The sequence below is a fragment of the Cetorhinus maximus genome, chromosome 10, assembly GCF_964194155.1.
Source record: "Cetorhinus maximus chromosome 10, sCetMax3.hap1.1, whole genome shotgun sequence".
NCBI classification, from domain to species: Eukaryota; Metazoa; Chordata; class Chondrichthyes; order Lamniformes; family Cetorhinidae; genus Cetorhinus; species Cetorhinus maximus.
In genome coordinates, this window is record NC_135888.1 from 57,306,409 (window position 1) to 57,328,567 (window position 22,159).

General features: G+C 40.4%; 1 protein-coding gene across 3 annotated transcripts in view; it reads right to left on the bottom strand.

Moving 5' to 3' along the window:
* The window catches only part of LOC144685709 (transcription elongation regulator 1-like), a 103,301-nt gene that overhangs the window by 22,042 nt on the left and 59,100 nt on the right, over positions 1–22,159 (bottom strand). For all 3 annotated transcript variants that reach the window (XM_078550515.1, XM_078550514.1, XM_078550512.1), the window contains 7 exons: positions 20,045–20,242; positions 13,341–13,453; positions 11,551–11,639; positions 9,322–9,479; positions 8,634–8,700; positions 8,096–8,231; positions 2,158–2,247 (listed from right to left, as the gene is read on the bottom strand). In XM_078550515.1, coding sequence (XP_078406641.1) covers positions 2,158–2,247; positions 8,096–8,231; positions 8,634–8,700; positions 9,322–9,479; positions 11,551–11,639; positions 13,341–13,453; positions 20,045–20,242 — 851 coding nt within the window. The remainder of the gene's footprint in view (positions 1–2,157; positions 2,248–8,095; positions 8,232–8,633; positions 8,701–9,321; positions 9,480–11,550; positions 11,640–13,340; positions 13,454–20,044; positions 20,243–22,159) is intronic.

Consider the following 22,159-nt stretch of genomic DNA (forward strand, 5'->3'; position numbering starts at 1 on the left):
AGGAACATTGGAGTGCATGTTCACAGATCCCTGAAGGTGGCTGGACAGGCAGATAAGGTGGTCAAGAAGGCATGCTTGCCTCTATAAGAGGAGGTGCAGAATTTAAGAGCTAGGAAGCTATTCTGAAACTATATAAACCATTGGTTAGGCTACAGCTGGAGTACTGCAATGCAGTACAGTTCTGGTCACCACACTATAGGAAAGATAAGATTGCACGAGACAAGGTACAAGGGAGGTTTATGAGGATGTTGCCTGGACTGGAGAATTTTAGTTTTGAGGAAAGATTGGACAGGCTAGGGATTTTTTTTTTGGAACAGTGGGAGACCTAATTGAAGTGTATTACGAAATTATGAGGGATCTAGATAGAATGAATAGGAAGGCCGTATTTCCCTGGCTTGGCAAATCCATAGTCAGGGTGCATAGATTTAGGATAAAAGATAACAGGATTAGAGGAAATTCAAGTTGAAATATTTTTCACTCAGAGGATGGTGGGGCTCAGGAACTCACAGCGTGAAAGGGTGGTAAAGGCAGAAACTGTCAGAATATTTAAAGAGTACTTGGATATGCACTTGCAGTGCTGTAACCTAAATAGGGTACAGGCCAAGAGCTCAAGAGTGGGATTAGGCTGGATGGCTTCTTGTCAGCTGGCCCGGACATGATAGGCCGAATGGTCTCCTTCCCTGCTGTAAATTTCTATGATTTCATGTGGGACTCTTAGCCAACAGAGGCAGATATGCATCTGGTCAGAATTTGAAACCCTGATCCCAGAGCTGAAAGCCCATTTGTTAAAGGGTATTCTTAAACAAAGCAGATTTTTTGAATTACAAAAACATCTACATAGTTCAATCCCATGCAATAGATCCACATTTATTAAACAACTGTCCTAATTAAAAGTAACAGCTGCTCATATGTGCTCACAGTAACCGAAGATACTTAGGCTGACTATGGTGTTAATGACCGCCATGTACCAAACCTGAACAAACTTTTCAAGTGTCATCAGAGCATTGCACAGCATGTAAAGCTTAAGAGTAACTTGGGCAGTTTTGCACTCTTCTGATCTGGCCATATATTCTAGGAATCGATTTGCATCATCAATGCATTGCCATATTTAAAGTCTATTGTTACCACAATCAATTCTATTTCTACTGATATTAGCTTAATGCCAATCATTATACATGCTTCCCTGACATTATGTGGGCCTGTGGGATACTATGTGCAGCATCATCTACTTAATTGATTACTGATGATACATGGCAGCTCATGTCCTGCAGTCTAGATAAAGCAATAAACTCTGCGTGACTGGATTACATTAGTGAATATTTGAACTATTATTTCCAAGTTAAGCTGTTAATCCATGGACGCAGACTCTCTCTCATGTCAGCCGCTGATTGGCATGCAGAGCTTGGGATAGATGGGAAGCAGAAATGACTGGGAAGCATGCTCCCCAATCTTTCCAATTCCACTGTTAATAAATGTGAGTTTATACTTGCACAAGTTTTGCTGCAACTGAATCTGGCTTCACTACTGAACTCGTGTCTGGATGATCTATAGTGACAATTAAGACCAAGGTCGGAACAAAGTCAGATGTCTACCACTATCATGCAAGGCTTCAGACACCTGCTACTGCACAGCCTATAATTTGAACAATTAATATTCCAAAGAACTAAAAACCCTTGTGCATTATTTTGCTTCAACTGCACTCAGTGCCAATATTCCATGTAAATTGTGTGGCTGTGCTGCAACCCTAAAGTCCCCGCACAAGCTGCACGAAAGACCCCTTTAAGTTGCTATGTAAAATAATTTAAAGGGACACAAACTTAAATAAGTCACCACACATTCCAAAAATACAGCGTATGTTGCTCGATGCCCTTGGCATCCACTCCTAATAGCTGCATAGTGACATTTGCTGAATGCAACAGTGCAAGTTTCTTGTTGTCTATAGGTGGCCCCAGTCAAAGTGTTAGTGGGTTGCCAGTACTTGTGGAACTGAACTTAGCCCTTTAATGAAATAAAGAGAGAAAGAAATTGAAACAATAAGTTTACAAAATTAGCAACATGTTGCTAACTTGTTTCTGATGTAGCCTTTTAATTAAAGGGGGTTTTGTGCAGATAATTCCCTCCCATCCCTAACAGTGCAGCTGATTGTCCTGCTGTTACCTGCTTTCTTTCCTTTGGATTCAGTAGGAGATATCTGGGATCAAAAACAATCTTGTGGAGTTCCTTCTCCCATGTAGAGAATGCTGAGACCTAAAAGAACAGAGAGGGAAGAACAAAAGGCAACTGAGCTGAATTCATCCAAAGGTTTAAGCATTGGACATCAGCACAGAAGAAGTCACCTGCATATGGGACTGAAATACGAATACTAATCTAGGCCCCTCTGCACTTCTACTGACATACAAAATCGATGACTAAAAGAAAACGGACTAAACCAAGCTCCTTTAATTGCCCAAATTTATAAAGTGAAGGAGCCTCCAGGTGAAACGCCAATCACCATGTTCCAAGTTTAATTCTGGTCTCAGCTGATTTGAGTGAGAATGGCAACCAAAACATTTCCATTACCCATGGCAACCTGAGGGTGAGGGTGAAAATAGGAAGAAAAACACCAGTGATTTGTGCTATCCAACCTGTGATTCCTGTTGAAAGGTATGCTGAAGTGAAAGTTAGCAGAGAACATGATTGGGAGTGCCAATGATGCCCTCTACAGTTAAATAGTCTGCTAACACTCACTGTTAAGCCTCACGTCAATGACATGCCAGAGGGTTGCCAGCGCCTGTGGGTCTGTACCTTGACTAGTATTCAAGGCCTTCAGGGGAGAAGGAAAGGAAGTGGAGGTTGGACAGATTCCTTAGAATGATGAAACCAAATTCAATCATCTCTGCAATTTCACCTTAAATGCCTACAGCTCCCATCTCCATTAGAAAAGACAAGCAACAGTGGGATGCTGACAATTTCCCCACTAATTGGCCTCGAATTCCACTGAACAATTACAATATCAGTCAACTAGTTTCTCATTAAAAGATCTACCACCGGGTGACATTTAAAATGACCGCAGCAGGAGCTCCCATGGAGCAAAGCCTTGAAGTTTAATCTTTTGATTGCAAGTTCTGTTGGCTCCTTTTATACCACGGTGCATAAATTGAGAGAAATCCTTTGGGCAAGGAAGTACCTGAAGTTCAGGTCATACAATGAAACCTAGTAGGCACAATATGTTGGGAAAGATGCTGTGAGAAAGGAGTTAAAAGATAAAATAGAGGTATGTCCCATGAGATGTATAACTCAGGAAACTGGGGTAAAATTAACCCGTCTTTCACTATGGTACTGTCATCCACTAAAAAAAAACACTAAGATAGCAATTTTTAAACAAATAATGAACATATTGTACTCTTAATCCTCTACAGAACATTAGCCCCCTCCCCATTCCCGCTCCCTAACAGCTCAGTGTCACACCAAATAAGAATCCAAGCTTAAGTCAGCGTGCGCATCAACTATACAGCAGCTGAGGCCACATTGTAAGTTTATTGTACCTCAAGTTGCTGATGCCAGAGCTTGGTGTGCATTTAAGGTTCATCCACAAGGAGACAATAGCATTTAAAATAAATCCATGCCAAACCTCCAGGATCACAAATTTCAAACAGGATAAACCAGAAAAGAAACAATCATAATCAGACTTAATTGCCTGGGTTTCAAAGGCTGTCTTGTCGTGGTTCAGGGGCTGCACTTGGTTTTCAGACCATAGGTTCAACACGACTACGTTAATTCCAGGTTCAATCCCATGCTATGTATTGATTTCAGATAGGGCCAACATTTGGAGTGCAAAAATTGGCTTCAGCCCCTCTAGGCTTAGGAGTGAAAAACAGGTGCCATGAGTCCTCTCCCCATTGTGATTCCCACTGTCAAGCACTAGTGCTGGGTCAGGTTAGGATTAGCATCAATTATGGTGCCTTAAATAGCCTGTTGACACTGACTCGTGTCAGCTCACAGCTTAATATCTCAGGTGAGGTATTGAAAGGCTTCTGCGACCCATGTGAGCTTAATGCAACCTTATGGGGATTGAGGGAGGAAAAGAAAGAGAGAGAGAGAAATTGGTGTAAAAATAATGACCTACCTGGTAGGATCGACATCTTTCTTCAAATGACAACAACCTCCACAGTGAAGGAGAATAGCTTATCTGATTAGGGAAACCACATGCTGAGTATTGCCACGAAAGTGTCATCATGACATTCCAGATGGATGGTGAAACATACAATCATCTACTTTCACTTGTATAAAGTTCCAAGATCTGCACCATATTACCCATATGTTTTGACATGAAGCTAAGCTGAAGTTATTCGCGCCCAACACTAACTCCTCCAAAGCTATTAGCCTTGCAAGACCTGTGGGAATGGATGGCTTGGATTCTAGTGAGGGCACAATGTTTGAAGATAAAATAGTTGTTTTATCGCACATCGTCCAAACACTACAGGAATACAGCAATGTAAACAAATTGCGTTTATATAATGCCTTTAATGTGAAAAAAAAGCCTTAAGGCACTTGACAGAGGAAGCAAGATATGCACTCTAGAACTTTGGGCAAATTTTTAACAAGTCAAGTAATAGAAATACAAAATGGGCCACCTTGGAAGGATGGATCATCTGTGGCTAAGTAAGGAAGTTAAAGATAGTGTCAAATTGAAAGAAACACTACAAATTGGCAAAGATTAGTGGTAGATCAGAAGATTGGACAGATTTTAAGAAATGGCAAAAAAGAGGGTAAAAGCTAAGAAAGACAGAAAGCTAGCTAGAAATGTAAACACAGAAAATAAGTGTTTCTACAAGTATTCAATCAGGAAAAGAGTAACTAAGGCAATTGTTGGTCCTCTAGAGTGAATGTCTGGGGAAATTAATAATGGAAAACAAGGAAATGCGGGAAGCGTTGATCAGGTATTTTGGGTCTGTCTTCACTGTCGAAGACTTAGAAAACTTCCCAAAGATACTTAGGAATCAAGAGGTGAAAGGGAGGAACTTAAAACAATTACCATTACCAGGGAAAGGGTACTGGGATAACCTTCAGGACTTAACATACGAACACACGAAATAGAAATACGCATACATGTTTCATTTTCAGGTTGGCAAGTTGTAACTAGCGGAATGCCACAGGGATCAGTGCTGGGGCCTCAACTATTTACAATCTGTACCAATGACTTGGACAAAAGAAACAAATATATGGTCGCTAAATTTGTCGATGACACCAAGATAGGTAAGCCAACAAGAAGAGGTGAAAAAAGGAATGTAGATAGGTTAAGTGAGTGGGGGAGAAAAATGGCAGATGGAATATAACATGGGAAAATGTGTACTTGTCCACTTTGGCAGGGAGAACAGAAAAGCAGGATACTATTTAAATAGCGAGAGATTGCAGAACTCGCTGGTAGATTGATCTGGGTGCCCTGGTACACAAATCACAAAAAGTTAGTGTGCAGGAACAGCAAATGATTAGGAAGGCAAACGTAATGTTAGCCTTTATTGCAAGAGGAATGGAATTATAGAAGTAGGGAAGTTTTACTGCAGTTGTAGAGGGCCTGGCTGAGACCACATCCGGAATACTGCGAACAGTTTTGGTTTCCTTATTTGAAAAAGGATATCATTGCATCAAAAGCAGCTCAAGAGAAGGCTCATGCAACTCGTTGCTGGAATGAATGGCTTATCTTATGAAGAAGGGTTGAGCAGGTTGGGCCATACCCCTTTGGTGTTCAGAAGTACGACAAGTGATCTTATTGAAACATAAGATCCTGAGCGCACTCCAGGTGTTTCCTCTTGTAAGGGAGACTAGAACTTGTGTACACAGTTTAACAGTAAGAGGTCTCCCAGATAGGAGGAGGTCTTTTTTCTCTCAAAGGGTCATTAATCTGTGGAATGGTCTTCCCCAGAAAGTGGAGGAGGCTGGGTCATTGAATTTATTCCAGGCTGAGTGAGATATATTTCTGATAGACAAGAGGGTCAAGGGTTACAGGGCACAGGCAAAAAAGTGGAGTTGAGACCACAATCAGATCAGGAAATTATCCTATTTGCACTGCCATAGAAATTGCAACTAGAATGTTGTTTCCTCCATTCAGATGCTTAAAAACCCTAAGGTATTGCATGGCTCACAGAGCAATTTTAACTCTCATTTGCATCTTGTAGTGGAATGATTCCGGGGAGGTGGGTGACAACAGATATTTCAAGGGAATTTAGAAATAATTTCAGTTTTTTATATTTGTTGCCATCTCTGCCACATAATTTTTATTTGTGGGGTGTGGAGAATGGGAGTGGTCGAGGGATGGAATAATGTTTGTGTTGATTCTTTCTTCCACACAACCCTCCCTCAGGAGTACAATCCCATTTTAGGCATGCAGTGTCAACATTAATTTCATTATCGACCTCTTGTCAGATGCAAAGTAAAGCGCTCTCCACTGTCTCACAATAATGTGCACTAACCAAGCTGCAGAGAACTCTTTCTCTGGCATTATTTTCTTGCTACTCCCACCAACAATACATTGCAGTATCTGAGTAAGATTGCTGGTTTGGAGTACTGTGGGCTAGGGCCTACCATAAGGCAAAGACTAGGAGAACTTATTTTGCTTTGAATCCTCTCAGAACCAAGCAAAGGCCATTTCCATCTCAGATGTGATAGTTCAGAATATGTGGGCTACGTCCTGCATCTGTTGAATCTTGGTTTAAATTCAATTCTATTCAGGTACATATTGTGACTATATGAACCTTTTCATTTTTCCCTTTTGTGTTGGATAGTTAGGAATGCAAGAGTATCTCATTTAATGCAAACTATTTAGAAATTGTGTCTATTTAAGCCTAAACCCCAATTTATGTCTTTTATTTAAATCTTTATGATTGAGTTTGTCCCTTCTGCAAAACACTGCAGTCCTTTCTTGAGTTAGTAGCTGCTCTGTCCTGATTACAGATTAATCACGCTTGATTTGGCTTTTTTAGAAGGCAATCACCCAAGCGTTCTTACCCGAGGTCACTTGCCAGTTCCATTCAGATGAAGAAATTATCCTTATTTGCACTGCCATACAAATTAGAACAAGAATGTTGTTTCCTCCATTTGGATGCTTAAAAGCCCTAAGGTATTGCATGGCTCACAGAGAAATTTTAACAGTCATTTGGATCTTGTGGTGGGATGATTCCAACCAGGTGGGTGACAATAGTACTAGCCAAACGGGTGGTTAGATAGAACTTAAATCCTACAGGGATCATGATGGATTATGTAAGAGTCATTTGAACTGTTCCATAGCTACTGCTGTGCATGCTAATCGGGTCCAATTTGTTAACAATGCAAAGTGCCATATGGAACAGTCCTCCCATGTTTCCACAACATCATATATATTTCAGTGAAGTTTTTGGCAGAATGGTCTGGTTTTAATTCATTCATAGGTACATAGGACTTAGGAGTAGGCCATTTCAAGCCTGCTCCGCGATTCATTAAGATCATGGCTAATCAGGTTGGTTCAGGTTCCTCTATCAATACCCCTTATGGAATTGGGTGTTGAAGTTTTGGACAGAATTACTCTGTGATTGTTGAAAGGCTCTACAATATCCAATCACTAGTTCAGCTCACAGTGATCCTGTGGTCAAGCATGAGTTAAAACCTGGAGAGAAGACAAAAAAAATGCTGAGTGCTCTGAATGGAATGAAGAGATTGGGAAAAGGCTCTTTCTGCAGTTGAGACAAAGAAAAACCTTGGGTACTTCAGGAGCTTTGTCACAATACATTGTTAAAGGAGAAAAGATGATTGCTCAAGAGCATACTTTAAAGCTGTGAAGACAGTGGAGGTGTTCAAGGGACATCCTAACCATGAAAATAAAATGTTCAACTTAGAAATAATCTGAACTTTCATGATGTCCTTACAATGGGAAACTAGATTTGTGTAACTTGGGAAGCACAAATTTCACCAAACAACTGATAGGAGCTCAGCTCAAACTTTCCAAGGAAACAAGATTTGTTGGATTCCACTGCTAACTGAATCAATGACCACAGCAGAAAGGGGCACTTCTGTTACTATAAATGTTAAATGTCTGTATTTTCCAAGTCTTGCACAAAAAAAGAAAACCAACATAAATCCTTACCCCTCTCTCGAGCAACATATCTCGGAACTGTTTCATACGAGACTCCAGTGGAACTATAGCCCTCTCCCGGGCCGCTTTGATCTCAGCTTCCATAGCTGCCTCCTTCTCAGACTCTGGATCTTTGAGATCATCCTTCCTGTAATAGTTTCAAATATCAAAAAAAGTGACAACATCACAATCCAAGAGAACAGAACATTCTTTCTATTCCCATTTACAGAAGTTCAATAAGTTATAAACATAGGAATGTACGGGACCAAAGAAAGGTACTGTAGACCACCTAGCATTCAGATGTGAGGAATGGTCACTTGGTGAGATACAGGGAGGGCAGCTGGCACTCAAGAGCTGTACCCTAGCCTGAGTTAATGAATTCAGGAAAGGGGCAGACTGGAGCAGGACCGTTTAAAATTATATAATAGTTACGTTTGAACCATGAATTGCTTTTAACACATTACATTCCAACCACATGAATGAGAAATAAAAGACAGCTCTTTGTAGATTTCCTATACAGCTCGGATTTATCAGGCTTTACGCTACTCACTTTCGCTTCTTTGCTTTAATTGGTTCATCATCATATTCATCTTCTAGGGGCTCAGTCTCCTCTTTCACTACATAAAAAAGGGAAATATATTAAATTAGAAAAAAGACAAATTATTTGTCCCATTTACATAACAGCTAGATAGATTTGTTCAAAATTAAATCAAAATCTAAATTTCAGTTGAACTACTGAGCCTTTAGGTAAAAAAAATTCATGCTAAACCTAACAAGTTTACCTTTAACAAGTGCCAGTGCATAGAGAAACAGATATTTTAATTTAAATTGATGTGAATTTGTACCTTCACATGAGTCTATGTGTTAACAAAAGATCACCAATGGCAGTGTCAGAAAAAGTTCAACTTACTAATGTTATAAAAACACTGTTTTTTCACTAATCAGTACAAATCAAAACTTTGGACCACAAACCCCTCACTCTGGAAAATGGTAAGTAGTGATCAATTAACAATACAAAAATCAGTGACTAAATTCTTCAAAGGACACTCTTCTCATTTTCTAATATTTGATACTTAATTTAAAAATTCACACAGAAGTTATCCAAGCTTTTTCAGTCATGCATTTAAGCACACTTAGGGAACAATTCAAATTGTCAGCCCAAGCATAGAAGTAAAGATTTGCGTCACGTTAAAACTAATGCTGCAGTATTAGTCGATACACCGATTAGGATTGCTCACCGGGTTTCTTCTCATTCTCAGACTTTTTATGAGGAGGCTCCTGGATAATTTTGTCTACATCCGCTCTTCCAACCAGCTCATCAGGCCGATCCCACATTGACAGGCGAGTTGTTGGGTTATAATAAAACACCCGCTCATCACCGGTCCACACAACACACCTGAAATGGTAATGAAAAAATTGGTTACTAATTAAGCAGCTATTAAAAACCAATCATTACTCTGGCCTGTACCTATGAAAATATCGAATACATTTTGGAAAGTGAAAAACCTAGGTGACGAGCCAAAGTCCATAGTACAGGACATCAATAGTTGACAAGTGTAGAGAAGATGAGGGGGTAATTCAAGAAACATTGAGCAGGAAACACCAAGCTTGGGTTTTGAAAGCAAAAAGACGTCAAAGACTGAGGGAATTAAGAAGTTCAAAAGTCTTCAGAAAGAAGTAGTTATAGTAGAAGACATGGTCAAGATGGTTTATTTCAACTCTGAAAAAAGCCTTGAATAGAACTATGAGCAATGGAGGAAATCTTTAACTATTATGACATCAACAGAGATGGACAAAAGTAGCATGGAGAGGTTGAAAAATGAAAATAAAGACACAGATAACCGACCAACACCAGGTACAGCGTAACTACTCCGGAAGATGAGTTGTGGGATGTGGAGAAGAGCCGAGGATTGTTGAAGGTACAATCCTAATGCGGAATGCAATAATTTTTTAAGTAATCTGTCCTATGTTGTAAATAAAGTGCCCCAGCACCATCTACTGGCAGCATAACCATGTGTTTATGTTCTTTGCTACTGCTGACTTGCTGATCAGTCAAGGATTTGGTTTTGCTGCTCTTTCAATGGCTGCTCCATGGCCACTCTCCTCTTCTACCAACAAAAGGATGATCCAACTAGGCCATGGAAGTGAGGGTCCAGTAGTTAAAACAAATCTAATCCGATTAAGCTTTAAAAAATTTTTCATTGGTTTGTAACAAACAAACATCACATCATCAAATCAGTCCAAATTTGATGTGGATACTGATTTAATTTGTACTTGAAGCTTAAGGGTGAGCAAAAGCTCAGGGGACCAAAAATAAAACCCTTTACTGATACTCTTGATGGCTTCAACAGACAAAAATATTTCTAAGAATTATTTTCACCAGCACACAGCATCTCAGGAGTGCCATTTAATTTGGTGCCAGTGTATTTATGACATTCATTACAGGAAAGCAAATGTCAAGCTTTCTTACAACTCACTGTTTCAGTGCTCCCTACTGCTTTTGTTCAGCATTTTGACAGCTGATTATAAGTATGGTTTTAGTGCACAGAGAACGTTTTATGATCACTTCCCCAAAACACATTAGAAATTAAATGGCATCATCTAGGGGCCCAATCCTAATTAGAAAAAACACAAAACTAAAGGCCCTGAGGCAAACAATGAAGACATCTACATTAGACAGTCCTACTTCCTAAAAAAAACTGTTTTCCTTTACATGAAGCCAGATAGGCTTTCTCAGAACCAAAATAAAATGGCAGGGCAGGCAGAGCTGTATGTTGGCTGTATTCTTGTCCCTCTGCCAGAGAGCTGAGGACTCTCCCCAAATGAAGTCCCAAATCTCAAAGACACTAGCAAGGGAAGAGCTAAATTGAATGCGGTGCAACTCTGAAGTACCCTCATCAGTCTAATTCAATTTAAAACATTACCTCAATTTAAGTGAGGCTGCTTGCCTGCTCACCCACTCAATTCAGAAATGGTAGAGGCAAACAAAAATTAATATATTCCAAAAAAAAGATTGATTTTTCAAACATTAATGGAAGAAAAATTTAAAACAGGAATTGTGTATTTACATATGGAGATTAGCAGTATTGTATAAATATATTTTCTTGCTGATAAACTGGTGTAGAGATGTCCTGCACTCAGCTTTCAGGTAAACTGAGGGCCAACAATCCAATGGCGTTTAATGAAAAGCTGGGTGCAAAATAGGTCAGAAGACTGTCTTTCTACCTCAAGGACCTCATTTAGAATCCAGCCCAGATTCATAGGTTGAAAATCTCCTCTGTCAACTGTCTGTGACATAACTATATCAGCAACATACAGGAAATGCAACTAGAATATTGATCTTGCAACTGATCAATTTAGAAGCTCATTTACCTTTGCAGATAGCTTTAAAATTTAATACAGACACAGGAACATAAATACTTAACAATGATCAAGTACCAACTTACTGAACACATTTGCATACATACCATGGTGTGCCAGGGACTGGGGTGGTAGCCACAGGTTTAGCTTTTTGTGCAGCTTTCTCTTCCTCAGTCAACACCTCCTCCTTTGGCTCCTAAAAAAGATAGGCGAGCAGACAGCTATGTTATAGACACTTATTGATTAAAGCTGCAGGACAGGAATCTCCAAGCTTTTTATTCTTGTGAGTAGCATAAGTGCTATTATAAAACCTTGTGGGCCAGATGTAAAGTTGAAATGAATATGCCCATTAACTTGCATCTCTCAGAAGCTGGAGATACTGACAGGCGCTGATGTTCCAATTCAGAATTTCTTCAAATGGGGTATTAGTCCTATAAGCAACCCCTTGCAAATCTCTAGGTCCACAAAATTCAAAAAGGACAAGCCAGCGAGTAAGAAATGTAAGCACAAGTAGGAGTTCTGGGTACCATGGATGGTTGAGGCTTGCAGGCCACATGCAGTCCAGGTGGACATCCGTGCTACATTGATTTACTGTGAAAGCCATATTGCCACAATACTGAATGTGATCAAATATCTTTAGAAGTGTGAAAAGCAGTTCATATCATACAGATTTGACAATATTATACTTCATTGACTGGCTGAAATAAGGATGGGTGGATGGAATTTTTGTACTATGCAGACATTAAATGTGAAATACACTGAATAGTAGTTTTGTCTCTACGAATCAGCATCATGGAAATTAGATGGGGACTTGGAAGGAAATAAATTTGCAGGCTACAGGGATCGGGAAGTGAGATTGACTAGATTGCTCTGCAGAGCCAGCACAGACTCGATGGGCCGAATAGCCTCCTCCTGTGCTGCGTATGACTCTGTCAGCAGAAAATGTTTAGTGTGACATAACCAGCATGTAGTGCTCCTTACTGGTAGTGGGGACTATTCAAGGTGCTGAACTATGAGTATTGCATTACGTGACTTAAATAAAAGAAAATTCCAACAGCACATACACCAATACACTGAACGTGCCTAATGATGCTGACAAACAATTATTAGCAAATTAGACTTGGACAAAAAAATTTAACAAATGTTGCTATTATGGACAATTTTGGAGTTTTCTAAAAAAAAATTCAGTGGACTGAGGTCAGGCGTTGCTGTCGGTTGGCGTTTATTGCCAATTCCTAATTACCCTTAGAAAACAGTGATGGGCCACCTTCCTGAGTCAATAGCAGTTTAATTAAGTGATCTTTGGCAGTTAAAAGTCAACTGCATTGGAGCCATAAATAGACCAGATTAGGCAAGGAAAACAGATTTCTTTACTTGAAGTGCATCAGGGAGTTAGTTGGGTTTTTAACAACAATTCAACAGCTTCCTGTTTGTTTATAGATTTTTTTTAGATAAATGAATTTAAATCCTCAAACTATCATGGTAGGATTTGAACTCTCATTCTCAGAGTTATTAGTCCAGATCCCTGGATTACTAATCCATAATCATAACACCCAATCTACTGTAGCCTAATTTCATTCCAACATTAATTTAAAAAAAAAATTGGTTATGGAACCCAATGGGTTCATGAAGTAATCCAGTTCATAGCCAAGCCATTTAGACCAGGCCACATCCAGGTTTAAACATTTCTGTTTTGAGTGAGCTTTTCTCAGACAGGGCTGGAGTAGTGAGACTACAACTGGCCTCAGTGGCCTGTGTTTGCTGGGGGGTGGCGGGGGGGATGAATGAGGATGAGTACAAAGTAGAAAAATAGAAAATAGTTCCTGCTCCTAATAGCTCCAAGTCTCCTCGCATCCCTCAAATGCACTGAAGCAGTCTACATGGCCTTCCTACAGACCTCTTTCTTCTCTTTTGGAGGCTCTTCTTTAGGCTCCTCCTCTTCCATTTCCATTGGCTCAGGTTCTGTTGGCTCTTTGCTTGGCTCTTTTGGTTTCTCAACTTCTTTCTCTACTGTTATGAAAACAAAAAATAAGGATTGAGCATTTTGTATATGTTGCTGGACTGTGCAACTCAAGCTAGAAATTCAGTATGCTTTGAGATTGACTTTACATACAATTGTTCCAGGTTTTAGGTGGAAAACAAAACTGAAGCTGAAAATAAAAGTACATGTAGCTCCTGTTGAAAAACTGAAAAGTATAGCCGGTTTCTGGAGCCTGCTGTTGTAAGGGTTCTACAGTGGTCAATTGTAGACCTAATTACTTGCTCTCAGACAATAACACCAATGACCGAGTGGTTCAAGGCGCCACCCAGTTTAGCAAAGACCATACAGGCTAAGTTCACAGGTTCAATGCAGTCCGTGCTGAACTATCTGATCTCAGCCTTGTGTTAAAAATCCCAAGGGGAATAGTGAACTAGTCGGCATTTTCTGCCAATCCAGCAGCTTCAACCATAGTTGTCCTGAGTGTCCATGGGCGAGGCAGCAGAAACCGATGTTTTCTCGCTCCTTATGGTTATCAAGTGACCCTTGACTACAGAGTATGCATGCAAGAGTGCCAAGTATAGACACAACCAGACCTGGCCATTAAGCTCCCCAATAAGCTGGTCATAGAGCTCATGGGACTATATCTTCCGTATTTCCATTTGCTCAGGTTCTGCTGGTTCTCCTGACTCAAAAGTGAAGAGGCGCACTTCTTTTTAGAGAGACAGAACCTTCCTCACCAGTAGTCTTGTGACCGGTCAGAATTACGGAGCTAACTACAAACTCCCAGTTAAAAGGTTTGTTCCAACTGACGTAATAACACGTTTGTTAGGTGTTAAGCTGTTCCGTTGAAAGTTAACACCAATCTCTTTGATGGGTGCAATTAAATTTATTCAATCAAACTTATTTAAAGATGGGCGTAGCAGCTTTGGAAGGAGTTTGATGTGTCCCATCACAGATTTTCCTCCAATTTATAAAAACCTAGCCAACCAACAGGCAAAAACATAAATGAATTTCTTACTCTTGCAACACATTTGAATCACCTGTGTTGGCATTTCAAGTAGCACAATACTGAGCAAGAAACAAGAGCCATCTAAACCCCAGATGCCAAATCCTAATGCAGATGGATCCCAAACTTTGGCATTCGGTTGTGGTAAATCAGTACAGTAGGTCACTGGATCTAAATTGGACTAAAAATGACATTTGCTTCTATATGCCCATCACAGGCTGATCCCTACAGGTATGTTTTTGTATGGTCTTCATATGCAGGTCTGCTTGGTCTATAACAACCCTAATTGAGAAAATGCATTCAGCATTGGAAATTGATAAAGTAATTCTGAGATACTTCTTTCAAACGTACAAAGATGCATTACTGCTACTTGAGCCATTTCATTAACAAGCAGATGCGCTTTTTGAAATCTTAGACTGAACTGGCAAAAGCAAGTGGTCCATAAGGTCACTTGCTGGCAAAAGAACCAGAGGAGAGAGCAGGAGAATTTTTTTTAATGCATTAAGCTATGATGATCTGGAAGATTCAACAGTAACTTTGATTGGAGAATTGGATCTATACTGCATGGCTATGGAGCTTTTTTTTTTATTCGTTCATGGGATGGGGCTAGGCCAGCATTTATTGTCCATCCCTAATTGCCCTTGAGAACGGAGTGGCTTGCTAGGCCATTTCAGAGGGCATTTATGAGTCATCCATATTGTTGCGGGTCTGGAGTCACACCAGGCCAGACCAGGTAAGCACAGCAGGCTTCCTTCCCTAAGGACATCAGTGACCCAGGTGGGTTTTTATGACAATCAGCAATGGTTTCATGATCATTGTTACACTTTTAATTCCAGGCTTCTTTTTATTGAATTCGAGGTCCACCATCTGCCATGGTTGGATTTGAACTCATGTCCCCTGAGCATTAGCCTGGGTCTCTGAATTACTAGTTTGGTGACAATACCATTACACCACCACCAAATGAATGCTTCTTTCAAAGAGCTGGCATAAGTGCAACAGGATGAATGGTCCTTCTATATGATTCATGAATTTAATGTACGCTCCTCTGCCACAGGCTAATCGTCTCTCTCATTTAGCTGTAAACTGTATTCATATCATGCCTTTTGGGGCAGGTTTCTGAAGTGCTAATGAAGGAGCTATCGCCACTGTATAGTATAATGGATGTTTATCCTTGTGAAAAACTGGAATTTAGACACACTTTTTGAAGAGCATCACGTTAACAGGAGATTCAACAAGGTTGCAATAACAGCCACTTGAAACTTGAACAAGAATTAGAGGGAAACAACATCCGCACCGCAACCATTTCACAAATCACAGTAATTGAAAGTAGAGGAGAAAAATAAGAACACAAGATTGTGTCAAGTGCATTAGTTTGAGGGATACTTTTTGATTAAAATTAGGAGTGACAGTGACAAAGCGGGGGGCGGGCCGAAAGACACTGGTCTTTTGTCGCAAGGACCAGAGTTCAAATGTAGCTCCAACTGATGAAACGAAAGCCTTTGCTTTTTGGGACGTGGCATCTGCAATTTTTCCTGAGGTTAGGATTGAGGCATATTGTTTGACAGAAGAAGCTTCATTTTCCTTCCAACTCCGCGGCCCCTGACCTGGGAGTTCCATTTGTAGAATGTGGTTAACTGAAACAGTGAGTGCATCATTCCCCAGCACTAACGCCTTGATAAGCACTGAAACCAACTAGGGATTTGAAAAGTTCAATCAGAACATTTTTTTTCTCCCCCTGACCTCAAACTAACATTTTGTGTCAGTGGAGTAGGACGCGAAAGCTACAGTGCTGAGTTCCAAAAACAAATGGGCAATTGTTAATTGTTTAAAAACATCTTAAAACGTTACTGCATTGCATCACACCTAATTAATAGAGACCTTATCTCAAATCCTATTACATTATAACACTATGATATGAACAAGTGGGATTGTTGCTGAACCAAGAGGCAAAACAACACTGGCAACAAAAGCAGGCACTTTGCTATTAAACATGAGCAAAATACTACAGATGCTGGAAATCTGAAATAAAAACAGAAGATTATGGAAATAGGCAGCAGGTCTAGCAGCATCTGTGGAGAGAGAAACAAGGGCCAATGTTTCAGGTTAACGCTTTCATTGGAACCAGGAATGTAATAGGTTTTAAGCAAGTGAAAGTGGGGAAGGTGAACAAAGAACAAAAGAGGTGGTCTGTAGAAGAGATGACAAAAGAAACAAAAGATGTGTCAGAAAGAGGTGTGAATGGCAGGACGATGAACAACTGCTGTCCAAAAGCTAAAACCTGTAAAGAAAAGAGAAGCAAAATGAGGGCATTCGAACTGAACTCTGAAACTGTTGAAATTTACGTCTAGTCCAAGAGGCTGTAAAAGTACCCAGATGAAAGGTGAAGTACTGTTCCTTGAGCTTCAATGGAACACTGCAAGAGGCCAAGGACAAACAGGTCAGCATGAGGACAATGTGGAGAATGAGAGGGGCAACCAAAAACTGCAGAGCAAACATGGACATTTCGCAATGTGGTTAACTCATTCTCTATTTAGTCTCCCCAGTGTAGAGCAAACTGCATTTTGAGCAGTGAAAACAATACACTAAAAATTGAAAGATGTATACGTAAAGCATTGTTGCACCTGGGAGGAGTGTTTGAGGCCTTGGATGCTGAGAACAGAGGAAGCGAAAGGGCAGGTATTGCACCTCCAGGCCTTGCATGTAAAGGTGCCATATGAAAGGGAGGTGGATGCTGGGGTGACTGAGGAGTGAACTAGGATGGCACAGAATGAACAGAGAGGTTCCCTTCAGGCTGCTGAGAAAGCAGGAGGCGGCAATATGCGTTTGGTGGTGGCCGCCTCACTTTGGGAGTGGCTGAAATGGAAGAGGTCTAGAGGCTGGTGAGGTATAAGGTTAGCACAAGGGGAACCCCATCATGGCTCTAGGAAGGAGGGCAAGAGGTGAAGGGCAGGAAATGGAACGGACAAAGTCGAGGGCCCTGTTAGCCATGGTGGGGTTCAGCACATAAGTGTGACTCTGAGCTTCTTGTCACCTGTCATTTTACTTCTCCACCTCACTCGCACACCAACTTATTTCTCCTCGGCATCCTGCAGAGTTCCAATGAAGTTCAACGTAAGCTTAAGGAACAGCAACTCAGTTTTCAATTATGCACTTTATAGGCTTCCAGATTCAACATGGAGTTCAACAATTACATACCGTAAACTCTGCCCCATTTTATTTCTCCTTTATCTTTGCAAATTTTGATTTTACTCTCCTTTTTCCCTTAGTTTTACTTTTGGATGGCAGTTGTTTATCATTCTATCAATCACACTTTCTCTCGACATATCTTTTGTTTCCTTACTTGTTCCATTACCACTCCCCTTGGCCTTATACCACCAACCCTTTCCTGATTTAATCTATCCTGTCTTCCATCAGATAACAACCCTTTTGTTGTTCTTCCCACCCTCTCCACTTTCACTTGCTTAAAACCTATTAGATTTATAAGTTTTGCCAGTTCTGCTGAAAGGAAGCATTCACTCTATTTCTCTTTCCACAGATGCTGCTTGAGCTGCTGCGTATTTCAAACATTTTCTGTCTTTATTACTGTTATTATAGATAGCTAGGTGAAGGATGGAACTGGAGCCCAATTACTATACACTTAGACACAGATTACAAACATGCACCTCAAAACCCAAAAACCAGTTTCAGTCTGCTCCTATATATAGGAGTATGAGTGACTCCCCAGTTAATGTACGCCCCCTGAATACAGTTAAATATTCAATTAACATACAATTAACAGCCACTGCTACAATTTTCCATTTACATTGCCATTTTGTTCTGCTGGTAGACAAATTGTTTGCTCGTTGATTCCAAATTTTTCCCAGTTGCCATGACTGGCAGAGTTGCTCTTAAGGAAGAGGCCAGCAAGTCTTTTCTTTTTTTAAACATCACTCACTTGTATAGACATTCCCAGTCACTCACAGTCATTCCCAGGATGTTTGGCAATGTTCACAACTGGAAGCATGAAGTAGCGAATCTTCTTTAAGAGCAACTCTGCCAGTCATGGGAACTGGCCAAAATTTGGAATCAACGTCAAGTTCAGGTATATATGGAATGCAGACAGCCATCTGATATGACGGGACTGTTCTTACATCAGCGATTCCGTGTTGTAGGCATTGTATGAATGGTAATATTTCAAACTATCCTCTCACTAATTCAGAACTCTTATGTTGACCAGAAGCACAAAAAGAATTGAAACAGAGTCAGATTGTTTTTGTACCAGTTTGAACATGACTTGTATTTATTCTTTCACGGGACGTGGGTGTTGCTGGCTAAGCCAGCATTTTCATTGTCCATCTCTAATTGCCCTTGAGAAGGTGGTGGTGAGCTGCCTCTTGAATCACTGCAGTCCCTGTGGTGTACGTACACCAACAGTGCTGTTAAGGAGAGAGTTCCAGGATTTTGGCCCACAGCCAGTGAAGGAATGATGATAGAATTCTAAGTGAGGATGGTGTGTGGCTTGGAGGGGAACTTGCAGGTGGTTGTGTTCCCATGCATCTGCTGCCCTTGTCCTTCTAGGTGGTAGAGGCTGTAAGTTTGGAAGGTGCTGTGAAGGGAGCCTTGGCAAGTTGATGTGTATCTTGTAGAGGGCACACACTGCTGCCATTGTGCATCATTGGTGGAGGGAGTGGATGTTGGAAGTGGTAGATGGGGTGCCAATCAAGCGGCTGCTTTGTCCTGGATGGTGTAGAGCTTCTTGATTGTTGTTGGAGCCGCACTCATCCAGGCAAGTGGAGTGTATTCCATCACACTCCTAACTTGTGCCTTATAGATGATTGACAGGCTTTGGGAAGTCAGGAGCTGTGTTACTCTCTGCAGAATTCCCAGCCTCTGACCTTCTCTTGTAGCCACAGTATTTATATGGCTGGTCCAGATCAGTTTCTGGTCAACGGTAACCCCCCAGGATGTTGGGGAATTCAGTAATGGTAATGCAGTTGCGTGTCGATGGTTGAATTCTGTCTTGTTGGAGATGGTTATTCCGTGGCACTTGTGTGGCACAAATGTTACCTGCCCTAGCCTGAATGCTGCCCAGGTCTTGCTTAAGATGGGCATGGACTGCTTCAGGAACCAGCAATCTTGGCTGTATTAACTTGGGAAACAAGTTCTCATTTTCCTCAACTTACTTGAGGACCCAATTATCCTTTCCCCTTAAGCACCCAAGACACACCCTCCCCATTCAATGGCCCAGTGAATAAAAGTACTACACGGAGTATCATTAAGACAGAAAGACCGGGAGATCTCAGAGGTAGCAACTTATGGGGCATTACTTGGTCTCAGTGCCCTGAGTTAGAGAGAAGAAAATCATCCAGCATTCCTGATCATCACTGCTGTCCTTTGGCCCTTGCTAGGTGAGCCACAGTGCCCCCAGTGTTTGAATAGCCTGCCAAGGCTCGTCAGCAAGCCTCTTTCACAAATTATGTCCACTTGGCACAGATACCAGTGGTGATACAGTAACCACAGAACTGTACTTTAGAAGGGACTCAACGCCTTCAGAAGAGGGGAGAGGTGAACATTGTGCAAGGAAGAAAACCCTCTGGGGCAACAGCCTTATTTTTGGAAATTTATGACCAGTTACCTTTCTCTTTGAGCTCCTGTGGTTTCTCCCATGTAGATTCTAAGGTCCGGTTGTTATAATAATAGGTTTTTCCATCGCCAGTTTTATATTCTGTCCATTCAGCACCTGGGATGCCTCCAGGAAGGGTGACGGAAGAAGCTATTGTAACCTGTGGAGGCAACATCGGCACCATAGGTGGAGCCATTCCGGGTAACATACCTGAAAGGAGAACATAGCATGTTCAAGTTATAACACAATGGCTACATTTTTTAGACAGAGCAAACCTAAAAGGAAAGAAACAAAGTGGCTCATCTCATCCATTTTTGATTGAAATTTCAGTTTCATTATCCACCCCAGAAAAAAAAAATAGCCAGGAAGCAAACCTATATTTCCAAACTTTGAAAAAAGTGATCTTTATTGTTCCCCACAGCTTTACCTCTTCTCACTAATGGATTCAAATCAATTTCTTATTTGACTAGTGCATGCTGTCGGGATAATTGTTACCTTTGTTGGTTTTAATGGGAATCAGTCATTACTAAGAAGTTGTTCCTTGTTCCATTACTGCTGCAAAATCAACTAAGTTACAAATAAAATCTCTTAAGGGAGAAGAAAATTGCTGTGGTAAAAGTTCTTTCAGATGGAAATGATGGTCCAGATACCCTCTCTACAATCTCCATTGTTAGCTTTTGCTTTTTTTCCCAGTCTGATCACATTTTTCATTCAATGCTGCACAAATATGCATGTGTGAACAACTGTTTTAAGATTCATTTCACAGCTGGCAAGATGAAACATGTGGAGTGAAATGACAGATCAGAATCTCTGTATATAGTTTGCAAGTAAAATAGTTGAACATTATTCAAAAGCAATTTCAAACCAACTTGTTTCCTTAAGCTTGAAGTCAACTTAGGTCTGAGTCTGCACTAGGATACTTGTTAAAATGCTAAAACTAAATAAAATAAAAAAGAGCTTCTATAAACTTTTAAGTGATCACCCACCATTGCTTTTTGAATAATGTTCAGCTGTTTTACTTCCTAGGTAGAGATTTTGATTTGTTATTTCACGCCACATGTTCCATCTTGTCACCCCAATCCCCACAGACAAATAAATAATGCACCAAAAATATTATTTGATCTCTAAAGGCAGATTCTAAATAAATGCAGTTTAAACGTAACTTATACAAAGACTTTCATTTATTAAAATGAGACCTCTGCCTTCATTTTAATGTGGTTTCAGTGTTAGCTTTTTTTATCATTAACATACAAAAGCAGATGGTGCATCAGAATTTGAAGGTACTGTGTGATGTTTCAAGTTGCAATGGAAGTGTTTCATTTATAGCATTTAACTTGCTGTTCGAAGGACAGAAGTTAATTGTATTTTATTGTGTGTCATTTGTAATTTTCACTTTCCTCCAAATTATCATTTCATACATGTGGATTTTCAAATGAACTAACACTACACAATCAGCAGCGCACTCATTCCCTGAATTCAATTCAAAAGTTGCTTAAGCCACAAAAGATAACTGAACATTACACACACAGCAGGAAATCATTACTTTGGAATAATTGGAAAACCAGATAGGACATTATCGAAAATTTGACTGCATCTCGTTGGGGAAACCAAAGATCAATTCTCAATCCCGGTGAAAGATAATGAGTTCTCACCTTGTTTCATTTATCTGATGATCCCCAAGCTTTCTACAATTAAACTGAAGGCATCATGTAGATCACTAATCAGATGCTGAAGCTTAAGACTTCAGAGTTCTTTCTCCTTACACAACATTAAACATAAATTACCCCAAAAGCTCTGATAAAGGTTCTATGACCTGTACTCAGCAGATAAACCAAAACTTCCCCGTCTGTGTTCCTGCACACAGGCTACTACTCATAAAACTTGAGTTATCCTTGTCTTCACACTCATGTACAGGATCTTTACAATCCATCATTACACGGTCTGGGTTCTCAAGGAACTGTGGCTTTGATGGACTTTCAAAGCCAGCAAGTGCTAAAATGCCCAACATAATAGATAGGTTTCAGGACACATGGATGCAGTATTCCCCAATGCAGTGTTAAGAAAACCTGCTGCTCCATAATATGTTTGCAAACCATGCAAATAAATGGGCCCTAAAGACAAGAGAAG